The sequence below is a fragment of the Mustelus asterias genome, chromosome 24, assembly GCF_964213995.1.
Source record: "Mustelus asterias chromosome 24, sMusAst1.hap1.1, whole genome shotgun sequence".
Lineage (NCBI taxonomy): Eukaryota > Metazoa > Chordata > Chondrichthyes > Carcharhiniformes > Triakidae > Mustelus > Mustelus asterias.
In genome coordinates, this window is record NC_135824.1 from 59,728,813 (window position 1) to 59,749,015 (window position 20,203).

General features: G+C 49.3%; 1 protein-coding gene across 1 annotated transcript in view; it reads right to left on the reverse strand.

Moving 5' to 3' along the window:
- Window positions 1-20,203, reverse strand: part of sae1 (SUMO1 activating enzyme subunit 1) — a 146,071-nt gene that overhangs the window by 112,966 nt on the left and 12,902 nt on the right. The window contains exons 4-5 of the mRNA XM_078241859.1: window positions 3,030-3,172; window positions 1,615-1,714 (exon numbers count right to left, since the gene is read on the reverse strand). Of these exons, the coding sequence (XP_078097985.1) occupies window positions 1,615-1,714; window positions 3,030-3,172 (243 nt within the window). The remainder of the gene's footprint in view (window positions 1-1,614; window positions 1,715-3,029; window positions 3,173-20,203) is intronic.

Genomic DNA, 20,203 nt, shown 5'->3' on the forward strand with positions numbered 1-20,203 from the left:
CTAGCGATAATACCACTGGGCCATCGCCTCTCCACATCACGTATGCCCACTTGTGACACTAATAAATAAACTTTGAAAAAAAAAATTTTTTTTTAAATCAATTAATAATATTGTGTCGGGACTCCAGTGAAGCTGCCCAGACGATTATGAATGATGGAATATGCGAAATATTTAAACAATTGCTTCACAAAATTTGGGAATTCTCACAAAGACTTGTGTCCCCTCAAATTTATCCCACAACTGAATCTGCATTTAGCTGCTGGTGTTAATTATACACAAGGAGGGGTGGTCAGTATTGGAATGGTAGGGGAATTCCAAGACGCATTCAGAATTCCATAATGAAAGAGGCCAGGTCTCCCGGATCCCATTAATCTCCCAGTACAAAGAGATGGGATTTCCCCCACCGAATGCCATCACACACCGATTCTTCAATGATGCCCAGAAACACTGTGGCTTGCTGCTCATCTCATCAGCCCCAATTGGCAGTCGTTACTTTCAGAGGCCACGAGTGTCCTTTCGTCTGAAATTTCGACTAACACCAAGTCAGAGAGAGAGAGAGAGAGACAAAGGATCAGAAATCTCTGCAGAGCCGTGAAAGAGGGAGTATCCCCATCAAACTCTCTATACTCAGGAAGTGTCTCCGATTGCCAAACGCAAAGTGCTCGCCTCCAGCCGACAACTGGGCTTTGTTTTCCTTTTGTTGGTGGGGAGAGAGGGGGTAGCCGTGTCACAAGCACAACTTTTACAGAGATCAGACACAGCACTGACTACTAGATTGCCAGCCAATCAATTCAGTTCCAGACAATTGTTCTTTATGTTCCTGCTCTCAAATCTTTCCAGTCAAATACAAATCTATTTATTTATTAGTGTCACAAGTAGGCTTACATTAACACTGCCGAAAGAGGCCATTCGGCCCATCGAGCCTGCACTGACCACAATCCCGCCTAGGCCCTACTCCGGTAACTCCACATATTTACCCTGCTGATCCTCTAACACTACGGGGCAATTCAGCATGGCCAATCCACATCTTTGTACTGAGAGAGGAAACTGGAGCACCCGGAAGAAACCCATGCAGACACAGGGAGAACGTACAAACTCCACACAGGCAGTGACCCAAGCTGGGAATTGAACCCGGGTCCCTGGCGCTGTGAGGCAGCAGTGCTAACCACTGTGCCACCGTGCTGCCCACATGGAGTGTGGGAGGAAACCGGAGCACGCAGAGGAAATCCACGCAGACATATGGTCCTACCCTTATTTCAAAGGGTCAAATTAAAGTCTTTAAAGCTTATTTATTAGTGTCACAAGTCGGCTTACATTAACACTGCAATGAAGTTACTGCGAGAATCCCCTAATCGCAAACACTCCGGCGCCTGTTCGGGTACACTGAGGGAGAATTTAGCACGGCCAATGGACCCTAACCAGCACGTCTTTCGGACTGTGGGAGGAAACCGGAGCACCCAGAGGAAACCCACGCAGACACAGAGGAGAAGGTGCAGACTCCGCACAGACAAGCCGGGAATTGAACCGGGGTTCCTGGCGCTGTGAGGCAGCAGTGCTAACCACTGTGCCACTGTACCGCATTGCTTTAGTTAGAGATGCTACTGATTTACATACCTTTTTGATCAGAGTAGTTTCATTTGGATCAATCTTCACTTTTTTAGCTTTCGGCCCATCTTCCTCACCTGATCCAACTTTTACCACCTTCTGCTTCTCTCTGAAGAATATTGAAATGCGAATTAAATATAAATCAGCGGTTGGTTATGTTTTTAATGCTTTCTCGCAGTAACACATGTACATTTGTCACAAGATGCACACTTCACGTTTTTAGGTGTCCAGATCACCAACAACCTGTCCTGGTCCCCCCCACGCTGACACTATAGTTAAGAAAGCCCACCAACCCCTCTACTTTCTCAGAAGACTAGGGAAATTTGGCATGTCAGCTACGACTCTCACCAACTTTTACAGATGTATCATAGAAAGCATTCTTTCTGGTTGTATCACAGCTTGGTATGGCTCCTGATCTGCCCAAGACCCCAAGGAACTACAGAAGGTCGTGAATGTAGCCCAATCCATCACGCAAACCAGCCTCCCATCCATTGACTCGGTCTACACTTCCCACTGCCTCAGAAAAGCAGCCAGCATAATTAAGGACCACACGCACCCAGGACATTCTCTCTTCCACCTCCTTCCGTTGGGAAAAAGATACAAAAGTCTGAGGTCACGTACCAACCGAATCAAGAACAGCTTCTTCCCTGCTGCTGTCAGACTTTTGAATGGACCTTCTTGCATTACGTTGATCTTTCTCTGCACCCTAGCTATGACTGTAACACTACATTCTGCACCCTCTCCTTCTCTATGAACGGTATGCTTTGTATAGCACGCAAGAAACAATACTTTTCACTGTATGCTAATACATGTGACAATAATAAATCAAATCAAAATCAAATCAACTAAGGGGCAATTTAGCATGGCCAATCCACCTAACCTGCACATCTTTGGACTTTCGAAGCTGTGGTCAACAAAGTCAAAGGGCTGCAAAAGAGATAGAAGAGGAAGCAGAGGGGTAACACACTAGTCATGCAGCCCATCATTAACATTTAGTTTATTTATTAGTGTCACAAGTAGGCTGACATTAACACTGCAATGAAGTTACTGTGAAAATCCCCTGGTCGCCACACTCCGGCGCCTGTTCGGGTACACTGAGGGAGAATTTAGCATGGCCAATGCATCCTAACCATCTTTCGGACTGAGAGGGGAAACCCATGCAGACACGGGGAGAACATGCAGATTCCACACAGACAGTGACCCGAGTCGGGAATCGAACCTGGGTCCCTGCTGCAGTGAGACTGCCGTGCTAACCACTGTGCCACCTTGCTGCCCGGTTTTGTGACTTTTAGCTGCTAATAATATCCTCGCTGAGGGCACGGGGAAAAATAATTTACTGGCAGTTCATCAAATTCCCCGAGGACATCAGTTGAGACCAGGATGAAGGGCATTGTGGAAAAAGCAACTGAATCTTTCAAACTTACTCCACAAACTCGTGCTCTCCCAAATCGGAAAACATATAACCATGGTAACCAAAGACATCTCCAGCAAAGAACTTGATGTTGCGGGATCGGCAGAATTGGTCAATTCGGACCATCACGTCACGTGGGCAGCAGGTCAGGCAGATCTGTAGAGTGAATATGTTGTAATTACTAATTAGCAACGGACGGCATCCTAAATATTTGGATCCAGACCGTTAAGGTGGGGATTTTCCCCACCCCCCCCCCCCTACCCCAATGGGAGCAAAAGGGCAAAAGGTGCCAGAATATTTTTAAACAGCAGATTACAGCAAATAAGGACTGTAAATGACAGCCTGCAACCCGTCATTAACGTTTAGTTTACAGTTTTAGTTCCCCCTGCAGATCACCAACAACCTGTCCTGGTCCCCCCCACGCCGACGCTATAGTTAAGAAAGCCCCACTAACGCCTCGACTTTCTCAGAAGACTAAGGAAATTTGGCATGTCAGCCATGACTCTCACCAACTTTTACAGATGCACCACAGAAAGCATTCTTTCTGGTTGTATCACAGCTTGGTATGGGCTCCTGCTCTGCCCAAGACCACAAGAAACTACAAAAGGTCGTGAATGTAGCCCAATCCATCACGCAAACCAGCCTCCCATCCATTGACTCTGTCTACACTTCCCGCTGCCTCGGCAAAGCAGCCAGCATAATCAAGGAGCCCACGCACCCTGGACATTCTCTCTTCCACCTTCTTCCGTCGGGAAAAAGATACAAAAGTCTGAGGTCACGTACCAACCGACTCAAGAACAGCTTCTTCCCTGCTGCTGTCAGACTTTTGAATGGACCTACCTTGCATTAAGTTGATCTTTCTCTACACCCTAGCTATGACTGTAACACTACATTCTGTACTCTCTCCTTTCCTTCTCTATGAACGGTATGTTTTGTCTGTATAGCGCAAGAAACAATACTTTTCACTGTGTCCCAATACGTGTGACAATAATAAATCAAATCAAAGTTATGATGCAAGAGCTGATGCTATAGTTAAGAAAGCCCCACCAACGCCTCTACTTTCTCAGAAGACTAAGGAAATTTGGCATGTCCGCTACGACTCTCACCAACTTTTACAGATGCACCATAGAAAGCATTCTTTCTGGTTGTACCACAGCTTGGTATGGGCTCCTGCTCTGACCAAGACTGTAAAAAAACTACAAAGGGTCATGAACGAAGTCCAGTCCATCACACAAACCAGCCTCCCATCCATTGACTCTGTCTACACTTCCCACTGTCTCGGGGAAAAGCAGCCGGCATAATCAAGGACCCCACGCACCCCGGACATTCTCTCTTCCGTCGGGAAAAAGACACAAAAGTCTGAGGTCACGAACCAACCGACTCAAGAACAGCTTCTTCCCTGCTGTCGTCAGACTTTTGAATGGAATTGCCTTGCATTAAGTTGATCTTTTTCTACACCCGAGCTATGACTGTAACACTACATTCTGCACTCTCTCCTTTCTTTCTCCCTTATGTACTCTATGAACGGTATGCGTTGTCTGTATAGTGCGCAGGAAACAATAATTTTCACTGTCTACCAATGCATGTTGCAAATCAGATCAAGTTGAAAAAGAAATGAAAGTCACAATTGCAAGTAATTTGATTGAGTTGGCTCTTTCCAACATTAGAATGATATACTTAATTTAGTCGGGGAGTGGAGAAACAAACAAAAAGAGGCAGCTTTGGGAGGTGTAACATCCTGCGTGCGTATCTAGTGCAGTGAATGATGTGGAGAGCAGTGGTTTGAAGCAGGACAGGGTAATTAGAAACATAGAAAAACTACAGCACAAACAGGCCCTTCGGCCCACAAGTTGTGCCGAACACATCCCTACCTTCTAGACCTACCTATAACCCTCCATCCTATTAAGCTCCATGTACTCATCCAGGAGTCTCTTAAAAGACCCTATTGAGTTCGCCTCCACCACCACTGACGGCAGCCGATTCCACTCGCCCACCACCCTCTGTGTGAAAAACTTACCCCTAACATCTTCCCCCCTGTACCTACCCCCCAGCACCTTAAACCTGTGTCCTCTCGAAGCAGCCATTTCCACCCTGGAAAAAAGCCTCTGAGAGTCCACCCGATCTATGCCTCTCAACATCTTATACACCTCTATTAGGTCTCCTCTCATCCTACGTCTCTCCAAGAAGAAAAGACAGAGCTCCCTCAGCCTATCCTCATAAGGCATGTCACTCAATCCAGGCAACATCCTTGTAAATCTCCTCTGCACCCTTTCAATCTTTTCCACATCCTTCCTTTAGTGAGGCGACCAGAACTGAGCACAGTACTCCAAAGTGGGGTCTGACGAGGGTCTTATATAGCTGCATCATTATCCCCGGACTCCTAAACTCAATCCCTCGATTGATAAAGGCCAGGGACTGAAAAAGGGATTTCAGTATATGTTGAACGAGGGGTGTCACAGTGGTTAGCGCTGCTGCCTCACAGCACCAGGGACCCGGGTTCGATTGCCGGCTTGGGTCACTGCCTGTGCGGAGTCTGCACCTTCTCCCCGTGTCTGCGTGGGTTTCCTCCGCGTGCTCCGGTTTCCTCCCACTGTCCAAAAGACGTGCTGGTTAGGGTGCATTGGCCGTGCTAAATACTCCCTCGGTGTAGCCGAACAGGCGCCGGAGTGTGGTGACGAGGGGATTTTCATAGTAACTTCTTTGCAGTGTTAATGTAAGCCTAATTGTGACAATAAATAAACTTTACAACCAGTGGTTTCGTTCCAGACAGCCTACACTTGCCTTTTATCAAATCCTTCCAGAATTTTGCAGGTATCCCAGTGTCCTGTCAACATCTGGATGACACTAAAACCTGGATAATTAACTTTTCTTAACTTTAGAGATGTTTATTTGTCGAACATCTGTTTCAGTGGTAACTTTTTCCAGAGACAGTGGGGGTGGGGAGGTGGGGGGGGATTCCCAGGGCTGTGCTGGACCTTCGGAAACAAAGAAAGCTTCACAGTGTGAATTACTACTTCAAACCTTAAGATTCAGCCGAGCAGAGAGTCATCCCTTGTAGGGAGAGGGGGAGGGTAGGAGAAAGAGTAGAAATGATTGCATCACAGCCATTGCTACTGGCTTAATGCAACCAATTCAAACTGGGCTTCTATTTGATGACGCCCTGGGATTTTTAACCAGCGTTTTTTGTGAACGTATTTTCTAATCCCGTCCACAAGCTAATGGCCTCGATTGTACAAATGTAACATTATTTACCCCCCCCCTCCCCAGCATGGAATGCATTTCATACATGAACGCACACTGCGAAAGCGGCAAAAGAATTCAGGGACTTTCCAAACATCTTTTGACGTTCGTAACTTGATAGCTGGACCCCTTTCTCAGTGAGCTGGTTCTGTCTCGTTTTCCTAATCTCCTTACTTCACTTTGCTCAGGGTTTCTTTGTACATTTTGGGCGGCGCGGTGGTTAGCACTGCTGCCTCTCAGCGCCAGGGACCCGGGTTCGATTCCTGGCCTCGGGTCACTGTCTGCGTGGAGTTTGCACGTTCTCCCCCCGTGTCTGCGTGGGTTTCCTCCGGGTGCTCCGGTTTCCTCCCACAGTCCGAAAGACGTGCTGATTGGGTGGATTGGCCATGTTAAATTGTCCCTTAGTGACAGGGGGGCTAACTAGGGTGAAAGTCTACAAGATTATGAGGGCCATGGACAAAGTGGATAGTCGGAAAGCTTTTTCCCAGGGTGGAAGAGTCAATTACTTGGTTTAAGATGCGAGGAGCAAGGTTTAAAGGAGATGTACGAGGCCAACAAGAGGGTGGTGGGTGCCTGGAACTCGCTGCTGGGGGAGGCAGTGGAAGCAGATGCGATAGTGAATTTTAAGGGGTGACACAGTGGTTAGCGCTGCTGCCTCACAGCGCCAGGGACCTGGGTTCGATTCCCGGCTCGGGTCACTGTCTGTGTGGAGTTTGCACGTTCTTCCCCCGTGTCTGCGTGGGTTTCCTCCGGGTGCTCCGGTTTCCTCCCACAGTCTGAAAGACGTCTGGTTAGGGTGCATTGACCCGAACAGGCGCCGGAGTGTGGCGCCTAGGGGAATTTCACAGTAACTTCATTGCAGTGTTAATGTAAGACTACCTGCGACTAATAAATAAACTTTAACTTTAAGGGGCGTCTTGACAAAGACATGAATAGGATGGGAAAAGAGGGATACGGTCACCGGAAGGGTCGGGGGTTTTAGTTCAGTCGGGCAGCATGGTCGGTGTAGGAGTGGAGGGCCGAAGGGCCTGTTCATGTGCTGTAATTTTCTTTGTTCTTTAGTCTAAATGCACAGGGTTAGGGGGATAGGGCCTGGGTGGGATTGTGGTCAGTACAGACTTGATGGGCCGAATGGCCTCCTGTAGGGTTTCTCTGATTGCTTTCTATGAACTGTTTTGCCAAAATTAAGAATCTCAACAGAAAGGGACTCTGAGGCCCTGCCAGGAACAAATAAAAATGACAACTTTGTTTAACGTTCGTGCGTATCCTTTGATGATCTGAATTCACTGTTTGAGCCGCCGACTGAATTCTGGGAGTACCTTTTATTTTTTTTTAAGCGCAAATGAATATACTTGGGGTTGGGGCAAAAGAAATCTGAAGAGGTCTGTAAGCTTCTGAGAGAAATGAGCAGGTTCGAGAGCAGGCAGGAAACAGATGGAGCGCGGTGACGGAATAGTGCATCAGAAACCATCCAACTTCCGATGAACTCAGCAGTCAATCGATTAGTCTGTGGCCCGAGTTCTATTCCAGATTTCGCGACAGTGCAGATAAGCATCAGACCAGCAACATTCAGACAGCATTCACAGAGAGGGCAGCAATGAAGCCTTGAATAAGATTTATTACAATACTTGGAAATGCCGGATCGCAACCAACTCCTGCACGCAGCAGGTGGGCAATCCCATTCCCACCTTTGTTTTGCTAAAAACGTGGAATTATTCAATTGTGCAACACACTGGCTGACTCCTTGAACGAGCCAGTACGTCCAACTCCAGAAGGGGCGATGGTGGGAGAGGGATAAGAGGCAGGGGCGGCAGAGCAGGTGACCAGTAAGTAGTCTCACGACACCAGGTTCAAGTCCAACAGGTTTATTTGGTAGCACGAGCTTTCGGAGCGCCGCTCCTTCTTCAGGTGAGTCTTCGCCCGATGAAGGAGCGGCGCTCCGAAAGCTCGTGCTACCAAATAAACCTGTTGGACTTTAACCTGGTGTCGTGAGACTACTTACTGTCCCCCACCCCAATCCAATGCCGGCCCAGGTGACCAGGAGCAGCGAGTGTTGAGCGGGTGTGAGCAAAGCCAAGGGAAAATACTCCAAGAGTCGGAGTCGCACCAGATACCGGGGTGGCACGGGTGGCACAGAAGTTAGCACTGCTGCCTCACAGCGCCAGGGACCCGGGTTCCGCTCCCGGCTTGGGTCACTGTCTGTGTGGAGTTTGCACATTCTCCCCGTGTCTGCGTGGGTTTCCTCCGGGTGCTCCGGTTTCCTCCCAGTCCAAAAGACGTGCCGGTTAGGGTGCATTGACCCAAACAGGTGCCGGAGTATGGCGACCAGGGGATTTTCACAGTAACTTCATTGCAGTGTTAACACAAGCCTTACTTGTGACTAATAAATAAACTTTAAACCTGAAGGCTGGCCATATTAAACAAAAATTAAACAAACACTGTGGGGCGGCACGGTGACACAGTGGTTAGCACTGCTGCCTCACAGCGCCAGGGACCCAGGGTTCGATTCCCGGCTTGGGTCACTGTCTGTGTGGAGTTTGCACGTTCTCCCCGTGTCTGTGTGAGTTTCCTCCGGGTGCTCCGGTTTCCTCCTGCACTCCAAAGATGTGCGGGTTAGGTTGATTGGCCGTGCTAAATTGCCCCTTAGTGTCAGGGGGATTAGCTGGGTAAATATGTGGGGTTAAGGGAATAGGGCCTGGGTGGGATTGTGGTCGGTGCAGACTCGACGGGCCGAATGGCCTCCTCCTGCACTGTAGGGATTCTATGACTCTATGAGGGCGGCACGGTAGCACAGTGGTTAGCACTGCTGCTTCACAGCTCCAGGGTCCCGGGTTCGATTCCCGGCTCGGGTCACTGTCTGTGTGGAGTTTGCACATTCTCCCCGTGTCTGCGTGGGTTTCCTCCGGGTGCTCCGGTTTCCTCCCACAGTCCAAAGATGTGCGGGTTAGGTTGGTTGGCCAGGTTAAAAATTGCCCCTTAGAGTCCTGGGATGTGTAGGTTAGAGGGATTAGCGGGTAAATATGTGGGGGTAGGGCCTGGGTGGGATTGTGGTCGGTGCAGACTCGATGGGCCGAATGGCCTCCTTCTGCACTGTAGGGTTTCTATGATTCTATGATTTCTATGAAAACACTGGGATCTGAAACAAGAAGAGAGAGGACGCTGAGAAAACTCAGCAGAGGAGAATCAGAGTTAATGTTTCGAGTTTAAAAAGAACTTTAAAACAAAGCACAGATCTCCTGGTGTGAGCGTGGGGGTGGTCTGTTTTGAGGCAATATATGGATGGAATACTTAAAAGAATGGAGGAAGGTTTAAGATGGAGGAGAAAGGTCAAAATCCAGAAGTTGCCAAACTCAACATTGAGCCCTGGGGGCTACAATGTGCCGGGAGATGAGATATTGCCCCTCAGCATACTCCAGGCTTCACTGGAGCATTGCATTGAAGCTGCTACAGCTCTGACACATTCCCCTTCCGTTCAGTTCCGAGGAAGAGTCCCATAAACTCGAAACAGCGCCAGGGGCCCGGGTTCAATTCCATTAACTCTGTCTCTCTGCTGTCCAGCATCCTTGTTCCAGTTGGCCATTATTCTCAAGAGGGAATTCATCCTTGCTCCAGGGTGGATGGAGCTGCCAGAGTCCCTCGGAATGCTGTCTGTCGCCCCAGACACCTACACTGCTTCCTAAGCCTAGCCCCTACACACGCCGCCTGTGACAGCCGCCCCCCTTGAGCTGCACCACGCCCCCGCACCCTCTGCGTGTGCCAGCCCTCCCGGGCAGGCATGCCACCCGCCCCCTTCCCTCACACACGCGTGCTCGCACTGCTCCTGCCCACGCACCCCCTGCCCCGTGCGCCACCCTCCCCCCTGCCCATGCTGCCCCCCACCCCCGCCCGCACGCGTTGGTAACCATGATGTGGAGTTGCCGGCATTGGACTGGGGTGGGCACAGGAAGTAGTCTCACAACACCAGGGTAAAGTCCAACAGGTTTATTTGGTAGCACGAGCTTTCGGAGCGGCGCTCCTTCACTCACCTGATGAAGGAGCGACACTCCGAAAGCTCGTGTTACCAAATAAACCTGTTGGACTTTACCCTGGTGTTGTGAGACTACTTACTGTCTGTTGGTAAAGGTTAAGGCGAAGTACCGCAGGTGCTGGAAAAACCGGAAAATCTCAGCAGGTCTGACAGCATCCGTGGAGAGAGAAAAGAGCCAACGTTCCGAGTCTGGGTGACCCTTCGTCCAATAATATATATTATAGACAGAACTCACAATATCACCTTGTGATTTGACAAAGGGTCGCCTGGACTCGAAACGTCAACTGTTTTTTTCTCTCCTCACAGATGCTTCCAGACCTGCTGAGGCTTTCCAGCGTTTTCTCTTTTGGCCAAACCACCTCCCTGTTAAATTCTAATCCTGTCGTAACCAACCCAGGAATGGGACGAACAGAGGGGGCAGCTTAATCTGGTTGGAAGTGGTTCAAGAGGACGGACCGTCTCAGGGTGGTTCAAGAGGACTGACCGTCTCAGGGTGGTTCAAGAGGACTGACCGTCTCAGGGTGGTTCAAGAGGACTGACCGTCTCAGGGTGGTTCAAGAGGACTGACCGTCTCAGGGTGGTTCAAGAGGACTGACCGTCTCAGGGTGGTTCAAGAGGACTGACCGTCTCAGGGTGGTTCAAGAGGACGGACCGTCTCAGGGTGGTTCAAGAGGACGGACCGTCTCAGGGTGGTTCAAGAGGACTGACCGTCTCAGGGTGGCTCAAGAGGACTGACCGTCTCAGGGTGGCTCAAGAGGACTGACCGTCTCAGGGTGGTTCAAGAGGACGGACCGTCTCAGGGTGGTTCAAGAGGACGGACCGTCTCAGGGTGGTTCAAGACAGACGTTAAGTGCCCAAATCCTGTGAACAAATGGAACTAAAATAAGAGACGACTGGTCAGCAACGAGGAATGGAACAGCTGCCTGCTTTCCCCCTCACTCCCTGGTCCAAGTCAGCGCGAGGGAATTGGCTCCGCAGCCCGAGAGATGCCGTGCTATTTTCGATCGGATCGAAAGCACCGGCTCACCAACGTCAAGCCGCTGACAATTTTAATTTCTCCCCTCTTTGATCCACTGAAATCTTATCTGCGCGCTCCACAACCTGCGAGGTTATGGGACTCTGACCCACCATTCACGCCGAGACAATGCACTCAGACAGTTAATAACCCTGTCATTTAGCCGAGTATTTATGTCCAGTGCATTGTTCTCGGGCGAGAGGTGCCTCCGATCTGCGGCCCGCCAACCCCCACCCCCCCTCCCCTCCAAGCTAAAGCCCAGTGGATCTTTAGTGAATGGATTTCAGAGTTCCTGTTATGGATAAAAGGAAACTTCCTGCCAGACAGAAATGTGTGCAGCAGACAGTTTGTTTCCCCAGGCGCTGGAGTGCCACAAACACAAGGGCGAAAAACAGTCCCGATTCTTTTGATTTTTGTCCCCGGGAAAACAATTCTCCGACCCAAACCCATTCTTCACTGGGGTCTCGACACCTGCTGACCTCAATCCTGATCCGAGGAAAAACTTTCCTCTGGATGGGCGAGAGAGACAACAACAATTGTGTGTGTGTGTGTGTTGGGGGGGGGGGGGGATAGAACCAATGCCACGTACCGACCGACTCAAGAACAGCTTCTTCCCTGCTGCCGTCAGACTTTTGAATGGACCTACCTCGCATTAAGTTGATCTTTCTCTACACCCGAGCTATGACTGTAACACTACATTCTGCACCCTCTCCTTTCCTTCTCTATGAACGGTATGCTTTGATTTGATTTATTATTGTCACATGCATTAACATAGTGCAAAGTATTGTTTCTTGCGCGCTATAGAAACAATACTTTTCACTGTATGCTAATACATGTGACAATAATAAATTAAATCAAATCAAAAATTAATATTTCGAGTCTGGATGACCCTTCGTCAGATCTGGTTTTTGCCTCAACTACTTTCTGACGGTGGTGAACTCCGCCTGGGTGGGATTGCGGTCGGTGCAGGCTTGATGGGCCGAATGGCCTCCTTCTGCACTGTAGGATTCTATTACCCCGAGGTGTGTTGCTTTGTTGAAGTGCGCGTTGTATACCGAAAAGAATTTTTGCAAATTCTGTGCTGCTAGTGATGCATCATTCCCCATTCTAACTCCGACTGCCAAACTCCCAAATTCCGTCATAGGAACCCTGATCACTGATAGCGCAGGAGAGTAAAGTCGATCCCTACCTAGTTCTGTGCCTCCCTCGGCTTCTAATGCTTACTGATTCTAATCTTCTCCACCAAGAAATCTAATCATTGCCCCTTGATATTCAACGGTATTGTCACTGCTCAATTCCCCACTACCGACATCCTGGGGTTGCCGCTGACCAGAACCGGAACCAAACATACTGTGGCTACAAGAGCAGAGGCTGGGGCTCCTTGCGGAGGTAGACTCACCGCCCGACTCTCCAAAGCCCATCCACCTCCTGCAAGGCACCAAGTCAGGAGGTGTGATGGAATGCTCCCCACTAGTGGTGAAGAAGGCATTCGGCATGCTTGGTTTCACCGGTCAGAACATTGAATACAAGAGTTGGGACGTCTTGTTGAAGTTGTACAAGACATTGGTAAGGCCACACTTGGGATACTGTGTGCAGTTCTGGTCACCCTATTATAAAAAGGATATTATTAACCTAGAAAGAGTGCAGGAAAGATTTACTAGGATGCTACCGGGACTTGATGGTTTGAGTTAAAAGGAGAGGTTGGGTAGACTGGGACTTTTTTCTCTGGAGCGTAGAAGGCTGAGGGGTGATCTTATAGAGGTCTATAAAATAATGAGGGGCACAGATCAGCCAGATAGTCAATATCTTTTCCCAAAGGTAGGGGAGTCTAAAACTGGCAGGCATAGGTTTAAGGTGAGAGGGGAGAGATACAAAAGTGTCCAGAGGGGCAATTTTTTCACACAGAGGGTGGTGAGTGTCTGGAACAAACTGCTAGAGGTAGTAGTAGAGGCGGGTACAATTTTGCCTTTTAAAAAGTGATTTAGACAGTTAAATGGGTAAGATGGGTATAGAGGGATATGGGCCAAATGAGGGCAGATGGATTAGCTTAGGGGTTTAAAAAAAAAAAGGGCGGCATGGACAAGTTGGGCCGAAGGGCCTGTTTCCATGCTGTAAACCTCTATGACTCTTTGTCTGTACAGTGCACAAGAACCAATACTTTTCACTGTATACTAATATATGGGACAATAATAAATCAAATCAAAGACTCTTCCCTCACAGGGGTGAAACAATCTTTGCCTCACACTGAAGAGGGAGTTAGGGACATAGGAAGTTGGCAAATTCAACCCTTCGAGCCTGCTCCGTCATTCAATCAGATCATGGCTGATCTCTCCCTGGTCTCAAATCCACCTCCCCACCTGTTCCCCTTATCCCTTTTTGTATCAGAAATCTATCCATCTCCTTCTTGAAACCAGTCAATGATTCAGACTCCACCGCGCGATGGGGTAGCGAGTTCCACAAATTCACCACCCTCTGCGAGAAGTAGTTCCTCTTCATCTCAGTTTTAAATCTCCCGCCTCTCCGCCTACACCTGTGACAGAGTTGGAACAAATTGGCCTCCACTCTGCCCCTTGGATTGATGTGGGTATTATGATGTCCTGGTAGCAGCAGAAGGGCGAGTGCTGTTTGAAAGGTACAGAACAAATATTTCTTTTTTTTTACAAAAAAAGCAGCGCCCAAAGAGTTAACTTTAAAAAAAAAATCTTGCTAATGAAAACGTGACGAGTCTCTGATCGTTTCTGGGACGAGATGGCTTGTTGCTCTTGCTGTGCTGTTTATACAATGGACGGAAATCTCAGAGAACACACAACAGGGAAGGTGCCAACATTTCAGATCCCACAGCTCTGCAAAGTTGAAAACAACCCACAGTGCAAGTGTTTGCGAATCCTCGATTGTGCAGCCGGGCCCTTGGGACACACCACTGGTGGCATCTCGGTTAAACGCGCAAGAACCAGGAGCTGGAGTAGGTCATCTGGCCCCCCCCGAGCCTGCTCCGCCCTTCAGTAAGATCACGGCTGGTCTTTTCGTGGACTAATCGACTTTGATTTGATTTATTATTGTCACATGTATTAACATACAGTGAAAAGTATTGTTTCTTGCGCGCTATACAGACAAAGCATACCGTTCATAGAGAAGGAAAGGAGAGAGTGCAGAATGTAGTGTTACAGTCATAGCTAGGGTGTAGAGAAAGGTCAACTTAATGCGAGGTAGGTCCATTCAAAAGTCTGACAGCAGCAGGGAAGAAGCTGTTCTTGAGTCGGCTGGTACGTGACCTCAGACTTTTCCCGAAGGAAGAAGGTGGAAGAGAGAATGTCCGGGGTGCGTGGGGTCCTTAATCATACTGGCTGCTTTGCCGAGGCAGCGGAAAGTGTAGACGGAGTCAATGGATGGGAGGCTGGAAGTGTAGAGGAGGACATGCCCCTGGCTACATCAACGGGGACGAAGTAGAAAGGGACGAGAGTTTCAAGTTTTTAGGTGTCCAGATCACCAACAGCCTGTCCTGGTCTCCCCCATGCCGACGCTATAGTTAAGAAAGCCCCACCAACGCCTCTACTTTCTCAGGAGACTAAGGAAATTTCCAATGTCCACTACGACTCTCTCCAACTTTTACAGATGCTCCATAGAAAGCATTCTTTCTGGTTGTTTCACAGCTTGGTATGGGGCTCCTGCTCTGCCCAAGACCGCAAGGAACTACAAAAGGTCGTGAACGTAGCCAATCCATCACGCAAACCAGCCTCCCATCCATTGACTCTGTCTACACTTCCCGCTGCCTCGGCAAAGCAGCCAGCATGATTAAGGACCCCACGCATTCCGGACATTCTCTCTTCCATCGGGAAAAAGATACAAAAGTCTGAGGTCACGCACCAACCGACTCAAGAACAGCTTCTTCCCTGCTGCCATCAGACTTTTGAATGGACCTACCTCGCATTAAGTTGATCTTTCTCTACACCCTAGCTATGACTGTAACACTACATTCTGCACTCTCTCATTTCCTTGAACTGTGAAATTCCCCGAGTCGCCACACTCCGGCACCTGTTCAGGTCAATGCACCCTAACCAGCACGTGTTTCGGACTGTGGGAGGAAACCGGAGCACCCGGAGGAAACCCACGCAGACATGGGGAGAACGTGCAGCCTCCGTACAGACAGTGACCCAAGCCGGGAGCCGAACCGGGGTCCCTGGCGCTGTGAGGCAGCAGTGCTAACCACTGTGCCACAAGGAGATCTGTGACTAATTTCTGATTCAAACAAATAAAAAGACAGATTCAATTGAATGTTGTGAAGGTCAAGTGTTAATTAACTCTTGTCTACTGACGTCTGAGGGAATGTTTTTCTGAATTACTTTTATACCAGCTGTTTAAACAACACAAATATCCCTCACCTCCAACATTATGTCAAGTTTGAATGATTCAGTGTGTAAGGAGCTTCATTTTCCACCCTATTCTTTCAGGCTACCAACAACTAAAACATTTGGGGTGGCACGGTGGCACAGTGGTTAGCACTGCTGCCTCACAGCACCAGGGACCCGGGTTCGATTCCCGGCTCGGGTCACTGTCTGTGTGGAGTCTGCACGTTCTCCCCCGTGTCTGCGTGGGTTTCCTCCGGGTGCTCCGGTTTCCTCCCAGTCCAAAGATGTGCGGGTTAGGTGGATTGGCCGTGCTAAATTGCCCCTTAGTGTCAGGGGGAACTAGAGTCATAGACCAACACAGCATGGAAACAGGCCCTTCGGTCCAACCGGTCCATGGTGCCCTCCCAGCTAGTCCCAGTTGCCCGCATTTGGCCCATATCCCTCGAATCCTTTTCCTGTTGGGGAGCACTTCAGTGGTCACGGGCATTCAGCCTCTGATCTTCGGGTAAGCGTTCTCCAAGGCGGCCTTCACGACACACGACAGCGCAGAATCGCTGAGCAGAAACTGATAGCCAAGTTCCGCACACATGAGGACGGCCTCAACTGGGATCTTGGGTTCATGTCACACTACAAGTAACCCCCACTATTTGGCCTGGGCTTGCAAAATCCTACTAACTGTCCTGGCTTGAGACAACTCTTTAACCTGTGCCTAACCCTCTCTCCACTCGCATTGTCTGTACCTGTAAAGACTTGATTACCTGAAAAGACTCGCATTCCAACGATTATCTTGCGATTGTGTCTCTGTCTATATATGCCGTGTTTGTGAAACCTACCTCTCCACTCATCTGATGAAGGAGCGGCGCTCCGAAAGCTCATGACTCCAAATAAGCCTGTTGGGCTTTAACCTGTTGTTGTGAGACTTCTTACTGTGCCCACCCCAGTCCAACGCCGGCATCTCCACATCATTCCTCTTACACCTTAAGCTGGATCATTACGAGGGGTTACCGGGAAAGGGCCCTGGGTGGGATTGTGGTCGGTGCAGGCTCGATGGGCCGAATGGCCTCCTTGTGCACTGTAGGGATTCTTTTCTATGATTTCTTTAATCCAACTTAATGTAACACTACATTCTGCACTCTCTCCTTTCCTTCTCTATGAACGGTATGCTTTGTCTGCATAGCGCGCAAGAAACAATACTTTTCACTGTATGTTAATACATGTGACAATAATAAATCAAATCAAAGACAGGGGGATGGTGGTCTGTGCAGTTATTGTATAAATTGTGACACCGGTACACCGCAGACAGGGGGTGACGGCGGGGTGACTCAGAGCTAAAAAAAAGTGTTGAAAATTTTAAAAAGAGACAGTTCTCATTGAAGAATCAAAGTCACATCAGAACTGGCAGCAAAATAAAATCGATGACCATTTCACCATGGAACTGAGTTTATTATTGGAGTTCAGGAGTCCGGCTTTCCAACATTTCCGGCTTAATCTCTCTGCTCGCGACACACTTCAGCTTTAACCATTCCAGGAACCGCTTCCCACCCCATCGGAAAGGTGCTTATAAACAGAAAAGAATGAAAATGTCCACAGCTGGGGCGAACGGGAGGAATGTGCTTCCAGAGACTCCGACACCATCTCCCCGTTAAAATGTGTGGAGGTCTCTGCTCTGTCTCCCTGGGGAAAGAACACACGGAGAGGCGGACAACTGCTCACTTAGCCCGCCGGCCAGCGGCCTCGTGACCAGCCGGCCAGCGGCCCCGTGACCAGCCGGCCAGCGGCCCCGTGACCAGCCGGCCCCGTGACCAGCGGCCCCCCGTCCCCAGCCGGCCAGCGGCCCCGTGACCAGCCGGCCAGCGGCCCCGTGACCAGCCGGCCCCGTGACCAGCCGGCCAGCGGCCCCGTGACCAGCCGGCCCCGTGACCAGCGGCCCCCCGTCCCCAGCCGGCCAGCGGCCCCGTGACCAGCCGGCCAGCAATTGCGCAATCCATAGCCAAGTGACTGCGCAAAAAGAGATGGCCAAGATGGGACTTCACTGTGAGGTAGATTTTTTTCTTTAACTGAATGTGGGTGGCACAGTGGTTAGCACTGCTGCCTCACAGCGCCAGGGACCCGGGTTTGATTCCTGGCTTGGGTCACTGTCTGTGCGGAGTCTGCACTTTCTCCCCGTGTCTGCGTGGGTTTCCTCCGGGTGCTCCGGTTTCCTCCCACAGTCCGAAAGACGTGCTGGTTAGGGTGCATTGGCCGTGCTAAATTCTCCCTCAGTGTACCCGAACAGGCACCGGAGTGTGGCGACTAGGGGATTTTCACAGTAACTTCATTGCAGTGTTAATGTAAGGCTACTTGTGACACTAATAAATGAACTTTAACTTCAATGTGACCAGAGCGTGGACCAATACAGCTGTAGACTTTTGGACTGATTGAAGAATGATAGCACTGAAGTTTATTTGGCTCTTATTTCATGCACTAAATGGAATCCAATGTGGAAAAGTGTGAGGTTATGCACTTTGGAAGGAGGAATGGAGGCATAAACTATTTCCTAAATGGGAAAATGCTGAGGAAATCGGAAACACAAAGGGACTTGCGAATCCTTGTTCAAGATTCTCTTAAGGTTAACGTGCGGGTTCAGTCGGCAGTTAGGAAGGCAAATGCAATGTTAGCATTCATGTCGAGAGGGCTACAATACAAGAGCAGGGATGGACTTCTGAGGCTGTATAAGGCTCTGGGTCAGACCCCATTATGAGCAGTTTTGGGCCCCATATCTAAGGAAGGATGGGCTGGTCTTGGAAAGGGTCCAGAGGAGCTTCACAAGAATGATCCCTGGAATGAAGAGCTTGTCGTATGAGGAGCGTTTGAGGACTCTGGGTCTGTACTCGTTGGAGTTTAGAAGGATGAGGGGGGATCTTATTGAAACTTACAGGACACTGCGAGGCCTGGATAGAGTGGACGTGGAGAGGATGTTTCCACTAGTAGGAAAAACTGGAACCAGAGCTCAGGCTAAAGGGACGATCCTTTAAAACAGAGATGAGGAGGAATTTCTTCAGCCAGAGGGTGGTGAATCTGTGGAACTCTTTGTCGCAGAAGGCTGTGGAGGCCGGGTCATTGAGTGTCTTTAAGACAGAGATAGACAGGTTCTTGATTAATAAGGGGATCAGGGGTTATGGGGAAAAGGCAGGAGAATGGGGATGAGAAAAATATCAGCCATGATTGAATGGCGGAGCAGACTCGATGGGCCGAGTGGCCTAATTCTGCTCCTATGTCTTATGGTCTTATTAAAACAACAGAGAAGCATGCTCTGCATTCCAGTGCTAGTGTTTACAACCCACACTAAACCTGAAAGGCAATAACTACGATCCCACGGGCCTGCGCTGTTCTGGGTAACTCTCTCACACGACAAGATTTCTGCTGCTTAACACGGACAGCATTATGGTGCAATTGCACCATCTAGTGGTGGACCCAATCAACAGCTTCATTGCAGCAGGATTCCATTTGGGGAGTGAACCCACATGTAAACCCACTCCTTTGACTCTGGTATCAGGCACACCCAGCACGTTGCCTGGCGCCTAACTAAGCCGCTCCACGATTCAGATTTGCATCTCCTCAGGTCCAACCTCGCCTTTCCCGTGGCAAAGTGGTTAGCACTGCTGCCTCACAGCGCCAGGGACCCGGGTTCGGTTCCCGGCCTCGGGTCACTGTCTGTGTGGAGTTTGCACGTTCTCCCCATGTCTGCGTGGGTTTCCTCCGGGTGCTCCGGTTTCCTCCCACACTCCAAAGTTGTGCGGGTTAGGTGCATTGGCCATTATAAATTGCCCCTTAGTTCATAAGTTCATAAGATACAGGAGCAGAATTAGGCCATTCAGCCCATTGCGTCCGCTCTGCCATTCGATCATGGCTGATATGCTCCTCATCCCCATTTTCCTGCCTTCTCCCCATAACCCTTCAACCCCATTCCCAATTAAAAATCTGTCTAACTCCTCCTTAAATGTACTCACTGTCCCAGCATCCACTGCATTCTGGGGTAATGAATTCCACAGATTCACAACCCTTTGGGAGAAGTAGTTTCTCCTCAACTCTGGTTTAAATTTGCTGCCCCTTATCCTCAGACTGTGACCTCTTGTCCTAGAATGCCCCACAAGAGGAAGCATCCGCTCCACGTCTACTTTATCCATACCTTTTATCATCTTGTATACCTCAATTTGATCTCCCCTCATTCTTCTAAATTCCAGAGAGTGTCGGCCCAAACTGTTCAATCTCTTCATACGGCAAAGGACAATAAGCTACACTATGATTGATGGACAATGTATGTAAATTAAGGATTCGAATGTTGCTCTTTTCTCATTTGTTGTAATGAACTATAACTGCAATACATCTGGATGAATCGACAGAACACCGAGCAGTGCATCCCACTGCATGTGTGTCCTCCTTGTTCCATAGAACCATAGAACATTACAGCTCAGAAACAGGCCTTTTGGCCATTCTTATCTGTGCCGAACCATTTTATGCCCAGTCCCACTGACCTGCACTTGGACCATATCCCTCCACACCCCTCTCATCCATGAACC